The 11,328-nt window shown below is 25.9% G+C and overlaps 1 protein-coding gene across 1 annotated transcript in view; it reads right to left on the bottom strand.

The window, feature by feature from the left end:
• The window catches only part of LOC136092363 (uncharacterized), a 122,596-nt gene that overhangs the window by 29,830 nt on the left and 81,438 nt on the right, over positions 1-11,328 (bottom strand). The window contains exons 18-20 of the mRNA XM_065820429.1: positions 6,929-7,185; positions 5,641-5,815; positions 2,836-2,934 (exon numbers count right to left, since the gene is read on the bottom strand). Coding sequence (XP_065676501.1) covers positions 2,836-2,934; positions 5,641-5,815; positions 6,929-7,185 — 531 coding nt within the window. The remainder of the gene's footprint in view (positions 1-2,835; positions 2,935-5,640; positions 5,816-6,928; positions 7,186-11,328) is intronic.

Raw genomic sequence — 11,328 nt, 5'->3', positions numbered from 1 at the left:
TCCATGCATTAATTAGACCCAAACCACACATTAATTAAATTTTATGAGGACTAATTTGTTGGTTATTGGCACTTCATGAATTTTAGCCTTAGGTTAATCCTAAAGTGACTCATTATGATTCATTTTAGGGGAATTTCTGGCCATGGTAATACCTCAATGACATTTTTTATTGCTGGATTACTTTGTGGTGTGGGTGCAATATGAGATATTGCACTCTACACCATGATCTTAATGGGTAGTTTTACTGTCTGATGAAGACATTTTTCTAATGAAGCCCTTCTAGAAAAAGCAAATTTTCTCAAAAAATATTAATTTTTAGGTAACATTAAAAAAATTAAAAACAAAACTGAATGCATACCGGATACCAGGTTGAAATTTGAAGTCTTTAAACTGGATATATATATATATATATATATATATATATATATATATATATATATATATATATATATATATATATATATATATATATATATATATATATATATATATATATGTATATATATGTATGCATACATATATATATATATATATATATATATATATATATATATATATATATATATATATATATATATATATATATATATATATATATATATATATATATATGTATATATATATATATATGCATATATATATATATATGCATATATATATATATATATGCATATATATATATACATACTTGTTGGAAGTATATATACTATATATATATATATATATATATATATATATATATATATATATATATATATATATATATATATATATATATATATATATATATATATTAATATAAAGGATGAAACTTAATTGAATGAGGAGTAACATGAGAATGAATTTTAATAGATGACACAAGAGACACTGGCTCTTTAGAGCAGAGTAAGTAGGTCAGGTGAACTTTGCAAGAGATAAGGCTCAACAGAAGAAAAGTTACTTCGAAGACCACGAATATTAGTGAATGATAGGTTTGGAGAACTTGGTGATGATGATGGTTTTTTGTGTTTTATTGTTTTTGGTACTTTATTCATTTTTAGATTTGTTAAAGAACTTGACTCAAAGCATAGATAGTACTCAGTGCACTGTTTTATAGCCCAAGCAATTGCCTCAGTACTATTAATAAACCCTAAGCCATAACAAAAGGCTCTAAACGTGGCCTTGGCAATGCACACAAAAAGTACAAACAGGGACACCATCCATGGGCAACATGGCACTGTTAATACTTTGATATTTTTCAGTTGCTGATGAAATCAGCCTCTCTAAGAGCTACCACAGAGAATGGGAAACCTGACTACCAGCCGGCCGCATATTTACATACTCCACAAGGCGATAGCACACATGCGCCCGCGCACGATTTTTCGTACTTTTTTATAAAGAAACATATTTTTAAATTTTTGAAGAAGTACTTACTGTACCTATATATTGTTTTCTTTCTGACTATATTACTAAAACAAAAAAAAAATTTGAAACTCATAATTAGAATATTTATTTTTCATTGAAAGCAATAAATCTTAATGAAATTGAAATTGAAATAAAAATAATGAAATTTGGCTTTAAATATATCCCAAGATAGAGCAAACGCCAAAAGTCATGGAGAAGGGCATTAATTACATTCAACTTTTCTTTTAAAATAAATTTCTTTTAAAATAAAATTTTTTTAAAAATAAATTTAAAGTAATTTAAAAATATGTTTCTTTATAAAAAAGTACGAAAAATCGTGCGTGGGCGCATGTGTGCTATCGCCTTGTGGAGTATGTAAATATGCCAGCCGGCCTCAGAACCATAAAACTGAATTTTTGATCTGTACCCTCATTAGGAGATAATAGAATGAGTTGCCTAGTCATAAAAACAGAGACACAAGTAAAACCCATGCATCGAGTCAAGAAGATCCAGCATTCAACATCTTAAACTGGAAACAATGTATTAAAAATACATCTGTGCCAGCCTAATATATGAAGAAGGGGTGCAAGGCTGGTCAACCGATAGAATCTGTTTAACCCTTAAGTCTTTGCCTAGGAGGCCTTCTACAAGACAGTAGCTGGATGCATTTAACATCTGCCCAAGATAAGTATTTTCATTGAGACACTATCTGTAGCCTTTACTCAACCAAGAGCCCAAACGCAGGGGTGTTTTAAGTTGGAGTTGGCATCTCCTGGCCTTTGCCTAAAAAAGGCTCATCCTACAAGGCAGCAGGACATGAAGCAGATTGTACTGGGTTACATGTTACCAGTAGCAGGATAACCTGATCTGACAGTGAACTGAAATATTGACGAAAAAAAATCTTAAACCGATTGTTTTGTATATATATGTATATATATATATATATATATATATATATATATATATATATATATATATATATATATATATATATATATATATATATATATATATATATATACATATATATAATGTGTATATATATGTATATATATATACATATATACATATTTCCTGTTTATATATATATATATATATATATATATATATATATATATATATATATATACACACATATATATATATATATATATACATATATATATATATATATATATATATATATATATATATATATATATATATATATATATGTATATATATATATATATATATATATATATATATATATATATATATATGTATATATATATAAAAATGTCTATATATATATATATATATATTTATATATATGTGTATATATATATATATATATGTATATATATATATATATATATATATATATATATATATATAATATGCACACACACAAAAATGTATATAAATTAAGTTAAATAGTGTAATTTCAAAGCCATTACACTTCTATTTCACCTGTTCCACATTTAGGACCACAATCTGCTTTTAGTTTTTCCATTTCCTCATTAATTTGTTTTTTTCTATTTTCTAATTGTTCTTTATATTTTTCAATTCCTAAAATAAAAAAATTATAAATAATAAGTAAATAAATTAGCCAATAAATCAACAAACAAACAATTTATTACATAAAAAATAAATCATCTAAATTTTAATTTTAATTAAATTAAATATTTTAATTAACATTAATGTATAAAACTGGGGATGCCAGGTCCAATGTCCTAGAGTCTCTATTATTCCTGAAATCTAGAGTTTTGGAAGTTCATTAGCATTTTGTGACTTCAAGACTGTAATAGTTTGAAATTCATTTACATTTTTTAATTGTGATGTCAACCTGTGGACAAACCTTTTATTATAAAAAACCATTCGTCTATAAATAAATTCTACATAAATGTAAAATTAAATTTTAAGACAAATAATGACATTTTTATAGCAACATAATGGTTGCACACAGATTTTTTTTATATTTATCAGTTTTATTTCATTTATTAAATTTGAATCTAATACAAGTTTGATTTTAGTGATGCATTTTAATTTAATTGAGTTTATATTTAAATGCAAAATTCAGAGAACTTTTTAAAAAAAAAAAAAAAATTGAAAATAAGTAAAGTTGTCAAAGCTGTAAACATTTTTTTTGAACTGTATGTACCAACCGAGGGTTGATGTACCATGTCCTTAAAACCGTATGTATCATGTCCTTAAAACTGTATGTATCATGTCCTTAAAACTGTATGTAATATGTCCTTAAAACTGTATGTACCATGTTCTTAAAACTGTATGTACCATGTCCTTAAAATTGTATATGCTATAGGTTTTCAAATTTGTATAATTTTACTTTCTTTTTTTTATCCAATATTTTGAAAACAAGTTTTTTCAAGTAACCCACATACAGACAAACTTTTTCTTATGTAGAGTTTAATTCTAAAGTAACTAGTGACTTGCATTATGTAACCCATGCTTGCTAAAATAAAAGAGAGATTTTTATATTAACAAGGTTGCAATTTAGAGCCTGTGGAGTGTGCTTGATTGGTTTTAATTTAAAAATTTCAAAACTAAGATATTGTTGAAACATTTTTAGAAAAGGTTAAGAAAAGTTTTTGACTATTATCTTAGTAAGGGATAGTCAGGTAGCATAACACATATTAGCATTTACCATTGAGCTAAATTCTTCATTAGAAAAAGTCTGTTTGTAAACTTACACTTTTATATCTTAAATCAGTTATGTTTTGAGAAACACTTGTCTGTATTATACCTAAACTTCTATCAAAAGCTTGTAGAGACTAAAAAATTTGCACTGTTAGGCAGTGCGCCATTATCAACACCAAATTGCATTTGACTGAGTACATAAGATTAATAAAAGCATAAGTATATAAAAAATTATTCTTAGTGAAAAATGTTTTTTAGCCTTTATAGTAAGACTACAATACTTCAAAACACTTATCATTGCTCAATATATGTATATATATACATAAACATCTACTAAATGTTATACTTTTGGTGTCTTGTCTAGGGCCATCAAAAATTGTGGAAAGATCTACTCAGGTACCTATTAATAAAGTAGGCAGGTACTTAGGGATTTTTTATAATCAACAAAATTTTATATAAAAGTTTTATAAATGTGTACTTTTAACAGTCAACAAAAACATTTCTATTTAATGATGTCATTTATTTAGAGTTGTTCTTTTTCACTTTTATCTAAGTTTTATTAAATGTTTACAAATTACAACTATGGTTTAGAAATACTAGTCCAATGTTTCAAATGCCAAAGGTAGATGTCATCAATATGACTTTCCACTTAATGTTGTTCTTATCGATTCGGTCTGCATAAAACCACACTTTAGATATTTTATCCATTTGTTTTTTCAACAAAATTAATATGATTTTATTGCAATTATTTTAAAAGTAAAGTATGAAGAAGAAATAACAACAACTAGTTTTGACAAACCATTCATTGGTAACAAATTGATGAATGGTTTTTTTGTAAAATATTATAGTTGTATAAACTTTTAATCCACACTGTAAAAAAGTAATTTAATTTTCAAATAGTTTATCTTCAACCAAACCAAATACCATTTTAAAAAGAAACTAAAAACATTTAAAATATAATTTGTTTATCTGAAATTCGGATTTCTTTTAATGAGCTTCAAGGTAACTGTATTTTCCATCTTCCAGGTTTTGAATGAGTTTTGTCTGAGAGACAAACTAATAAACAAGTTGGAGGAGTTCTGATTTAGAGAAAAAAATTCTACATAACATGAGGAACAATAAGTGGGTTTCTCAATCAGAAACTCAAACAACTTTCCGAACATTATGTTCATTGTTTTCAGAAATTCTGATGGCAATAAACAAATTGTATCTATTGCAATTTTCAACAACAAGATCTTCTTTCACATACCAAGTTAATATTGTTAAACTGTTATATTACGATTAATAACTTTAAACTATATCAAATGAACAAAATGATTTTTAAACTTATCAAATGTTATCCATCATTAGCATAAACCCAAATGTTATACATCATTTGGTAATGCTGACAATGCATTAATCAATGGATGAGTACCTGGGAGCATGGGTACCCGTCAACAACCTTAGTCTTGCTATTAGCTGCAATATATTAAATGAGTTACCATTAAATGATTTATTCAATGAATTTTATTATTTAAAAAATTCAAATTCCTATTTTTAAATTTTAAAATTTTAATTAATTTTAAAATTTTTTCTTAATAAAATGGAAATTACTAATACACAGTAAAAAATACTGACCCGCTTCCCAAGATTCAATTTTTTTTTTTACTTCTTCAACATCTTTTTCTGCTTTCTCTAAAGTTTTTTTTGCTAGCTCAAAAACAGCATTTGCTTTTTTCTGTGCAGCTTCAACAGATTCTTTTGCAGATTCTGACACAATTTTTATTATGTCCAAACCAACACATCCTTCAAACTAAAACATAAACTTAATTAGGCTAAAAATATTTTAATGTGCATCATTTATAAGGGATAAAGATATGCATTCAAAAACTTTATTTTTTCAGTTTAAAGTTGTAACATGCCCAGAAAATTGTTTCTACATGTGTCAATTCAAATAAGTAAACTTTTATGGATTGAACAATGTATTCCAGCCCAAACTTGAATTGAAAAATTAGAGATCCCCTCAAATTACCACAACTTACCAAAATTTTTTTTAAAGTATGTCATGAGGGTACTTAAAAGAAGTTTAATGAAATAAAGATTAAAAAAAAAAAAAAAACTTCTTTTGTAAAAAAGTTATTCTTAAAAAATTACTTAAAAAACATTGCAAATCAATTGATATATAATCAATTGACATATATATATATATATATATATATATATATATATATATATATATATATATATATATATATATATATATATATATATATATATATATATATATGGATAAGTCAGACTTTTACCAAGATGGACAAATTTTCAATTCTCCTTGAATTCTCTATATATTCGATTCCCACCATGTCCCTGGTAGTACTGCGCTCAACTTGTTTCTCTGCGCAGCGGCCTTGTTTGTCAAGGTTCGTGTTTCGGAGTTATAGAGTTTAGAGAGGGTTATAACTACAAGTAGCCTCCTCATCTGTAGTGGCCTTCTTGGCCTTGGGGAAGTGAATTACAAAAAAATAAATAAATATACCAAGAGCTTTGCTTAACTTGGACATTCGCTAAGTGGGACAAAATATAAATACCTGCTCAAAGTCCGAGTTAACGGAACTCTACTATATATATATATATATATATATATATATATATATATATATATATATATATATATACATATATATATATATATATATATATATATATATATATATATATACATATATATATATATATATATAGATATATATATATATATAGATATATACATATATATATACATATATATATATATACATATATATATACATATATATATATATATACACACATATATATATATATATATATATATATATATATATATATATATATATATATATATATATAGTTAAAAGATATTAGACATATTCAACTATAAACTTACGCAAAAGGCTTGTAATTTTGAATTGCTGTATGAAGCACTCACAGCTATTGACATATTCAAAACACCCCATAGGTTACCAGTTACTAAGAATGAAAATGATTGGTCAGTGATTTTTATATTAATGCCAGCAGCTATTCCTAATATGTTTATATACCCTTTTATACAGACATCAAGATTAAAAGGATCTAAAACCAATTTTAGATAAAAAACTGGTCCATTTGTGAGGTCTTCAGCCGATCGATAAAGTTTAATCAAACCTGTGCAAATAATAAATTCATATAAACAAAATATCTTTAAACACAAAAATAGACTTTTCTCAAAATAAAAAAAGGTTAACTTTGGTTTTACCCATGTCGTTGTCATATATAAACATACAGTCAAAGCATGCTAGTGTTTCCTCACCTTTGAATAATTCACATCAACAAAACAACACAATAATAAACAATATAACACAATAATCAACAATACAACACAATAATCAACAATACAATGCAATAATCAACAGCGCAATGCAATAATCAACAATACAACACAATAATTAACAATACAATGCAATAATCAACAATACAAAGCAATAATCAACAATGCAGCACAATAATTAACAATACAATGCAATAATCAAAAATTAAATAAAATGCAATAATTAAAAAGAGATAGTGGAACAAAGTCTGATTGCAAAATGTAAAAAAAAAAAGAAATTTTTGTCATTGTGGATTTTGGAAGCTGAAAGAGGATAATGCACATAATCAGTGAGAAAAAATTAAAGTGCGGAAATCAATTATAAATAAATGCGGAAAGTATATGGCAAAACATAAAGAATATCTTTCAAAAAGCATCTGATGAAGTATGCAAAAGAGCAAAACTACACAGAGACACATACAACCAGGGGGGTGGAATCTAAAAGTGAGTAAAGTTGTCATAAAAGAAATTTTACAAAAACACATACCAAAAAAAAAAAAGAAAGAACATACTTGTATTCATTAGTAAAGGACAAAAACAAGCAGAAACAATGCAAAGCAACAAAAACAGAATTTTTAAGAGATGGCTGATTAAAAGGAGTAGAGTAAGCATTGTTCAGAGTTATCAAAAAAATGGTTGCTTGTAAATATTGGTGTTGTTCAAGAAGAAACTTGAAAAATAATGATACATAAATAAAATAGAGATGTTGCTGGAGAAGGTATATTAAAGTAACTAGAATTAAAAGAAGAGCTGAATAACTGTAGTTAAGTGAATATATTAAGCTCCATTAAAGAAGTCTGCTAATCTTTTCGGGAATGATTGTTAGGGAAGTTTGCTGATGCATTGGTTGAGGTGTTGAAGATATCTAAAGATGTTGGTGTTCAGTGGGCGTCAAATCTTTATTATTTTATTTGAATTTGATTTTATTATTATTTTTTCATGAATATAAATCAAAAATGATTTGAAGGAAAGAAAGGCAAAAAATTAATAAAGAAGACCTTATAACGAACATTTTAGAAACAATTAAAAAGAAAAAAGATCTGCAGAAGCAGTTTGTTGATCTTAAGAACATTAAACAGATTCCAAGAGAGAATTTATTGAAAAATGGCTGACAACAGTTATTATGGCTATGTATGAAAATGTTACAACAACAATCAAAAAATTGAAGAAGCGATAGTTTTAAAGAAAAGGTTGGTGTGCGTCAGGGTTCATTTATTGAACCCTGATGCACATCAATCCATGCGGTTTTATTATTGTCTGAAATTATACTAAAAAAAAAATAAATAAAAAACGAGTGTAAAGGTGCAGATGATTGAGCATCAATTTGGCAGAAAAAAAAGGTTGAAGTAGAAGTGATAGAAGTAGAAAAAGTAGAAGTAGAAAAGGTCAGTGCATTTCAGATGATATAAACTTATTTAATGAAAGAAATTGCTCAAACCATGTCTAATCGTGTCAATTTCAGAATTTTTTTAAAAAAAGGGTTTAATAAAATTTATGATATTAGTAAAAGTTGCAAAATTTTTTGGAGAATCCAAATCTGATTAAACTTTTTAAATCAGAAAAATATTTACCTAGGTGATTAGCCTTTTTTATGAAAGTATAAACGGTTTTTGTTTTCTTTTAAACATATTAACAACATTACCGGACAATACTATCCGTAAAGAAATAAACTTTTAACAACAAAACAAAGTTACATTTTTTAATAAAAAATTTATTTAACTTAATATGTATAAACTATTTTTAAAATTTTGTAATAAATGCATAAAATAACATTCTATTTCTCAAAAAAGTTTGCTAAATCATATTTTTTATCTTAATGATGGTCAGTAAATTATTTTTTTATTGCTGCAATAAGTAAATAACTGTTAACTGTATATTGTCAAGTATAAATTTAAGAACTTTTACTCAATTACTTTCATTCTTATAACATTAAAAATTTTTTTTTTATATTTCTAAACAATAAAAAATTTTCTTAAAATGTTTTACAGACAAAAAGAAATTATCCTGTAGAAGAGATGGCCAATGATATATTTCCAGCTTTATTACACCAGTGGTCAAGTGCAAATTTGGAATTTACATCACCTAAATTAACTACTGATATAACAATTTGTGATAAAATAGTGATGCTGTGGAACGATGCTTCAGCACTAGCTTGTCCAAGGAAAAAAGGAGTTAAACAAATAATGAACTTTAAAGAAAAGCTTGATAAACTTTTTGATATACTAGTATGCAAATGTCTAATTGTAAAATGTGATGATATTATTTGTTTTGTTGATTGTGATAAAGAAGTTTATTATAAATGCAAATGTATCAAAGAGTACAAAATACCATCAAACATTTATGTTAAGTTTATATATTTTTAAAGAGTTAAAACTGGAACTGTTAGCATGCTTCAAATTGGGTTACCTGATAACATTGAAACCAGGAAACAGTTCAAAAGATTACTAAGAAAAGATTGAGAAAAATGTTTTGAGAATAAAAACAGTAATGTTATTTTAATTAAAAAAAATCGAGTCAGATGAGATTAACTGATGACAATGATGGCATTACTAATGTAGAATTACCTCTAGTGCTAGAGAAAACATCAGAAAAAAAAAGTGTTACAATACTTTGGATATTTCACACATAGGTATAAATAGCATAAGGTGTAATTTTTTAAAAATAAATTCATTTATCAATTATGTATTTATACTTAAAAAAATATATATATATATATATATATATATATATATATATATATATATACATATATATATATAGATATAGATATTAACTTAGTTAATAATGATTTTCTATTCAAAATATGTAAATTCTCCAAACCTAGATATGGGATGTCTGCAATTGCTACAGCAACACTTATGATAAAAAGCACATTTGATGATACAAAGTTAGTTATTAATCATAATAAAGTTTCTAAAGCGCAAGAAAAAATTTTTCTGATCTTAATAAGAATTTTAACAAAATAGCAAAAAGTGGAGAAGTGAAATGTGGAGAAGTGAAGTGAAATATTTTTGGATTTAACTTGATAGCTTAAATGCAAAATTTCCAGTAACTGTGAAAGAAAAACATTTCTCTGTTTGTATGGAACCTGGAGAAAAATATTTATTTCACTTTACTCCTGAGAAAGCAACAAAAAGTATTAAACATTCAAAGATTACAGCAAATAAAATTGTTGAATGGTTGACTGAGAGAGGTATTGACAATTCTTTACTATCTGTTGGTGGAGACTCTACAAATGTTAACACTGGTTGGGAGGGTGGAGTCATCAAACATACAGAAATAAAATTAGGAAAAAAACTTGTTTGTCTTATATATCAACTCCATACAAATGAGTTGCCACTGAGGCATCTTATAACCAATTTAGACCAACCAATTTTAGTCAAACAAAATCTAACAATAAATGGTTTGGAGTTTTTGGGTCCATGTTTGATCTGGCTACAGATCTAGATATAAATCCAGTATTTGAAACTAATTAAACTTGTAATCCACTTAATTCTCTTGATAAAAAATAGTAAATGACTTGTCAATTTTCATGACTTCAAATGATTTGATCAATTTTAGGGTTATAAAGTTGTTTTTGCCATTTATTACAAATTGGGTTTGATTCACATTCAAGATGATCAACTACTGCTAACAGGATTTGTAGAATCTGTAGAATATGGATCTCTAAACATGGAATTCAACATAAAGATTTAGAAAATTTAAGGTCTATCACTGAGTACATTGTGGGTGTTTATTTTCCTTGTTGGTTTAAGATCAAAGTTGAACATTTTTGGATTAAAGCTACATGTACTTTACCAGCTGAAGCAACTCAATTTTAAAAAGAAGTCATCATTAAAATAGTATCACCCTCTATTCAAAGATCAGCTTAGTTTTATTTTGGTGAGTGTATACTGCAAAAATTGTTGTGTTCTAATACTGAAGAAGATAGTAGTGTAGCT

Source organism: Hydra vulgaris, chromosome 15, assembly GCF_038396675.1.
Source record: "Hydra vulgaris chromosome 15, alternate assembly HydraT2T_AEP".
NCBI lineage: Eukaryota > Metazoa > Cnidaria > Hydrozoa > Anthoathecata > Hydridae > Hydra > Hydra vulgaris.
The sequence above is the reverse complement of the archived record's forward strand: the minus strand, read 5'-3'. Positions and strand labels throughout refer to the sequence as shown.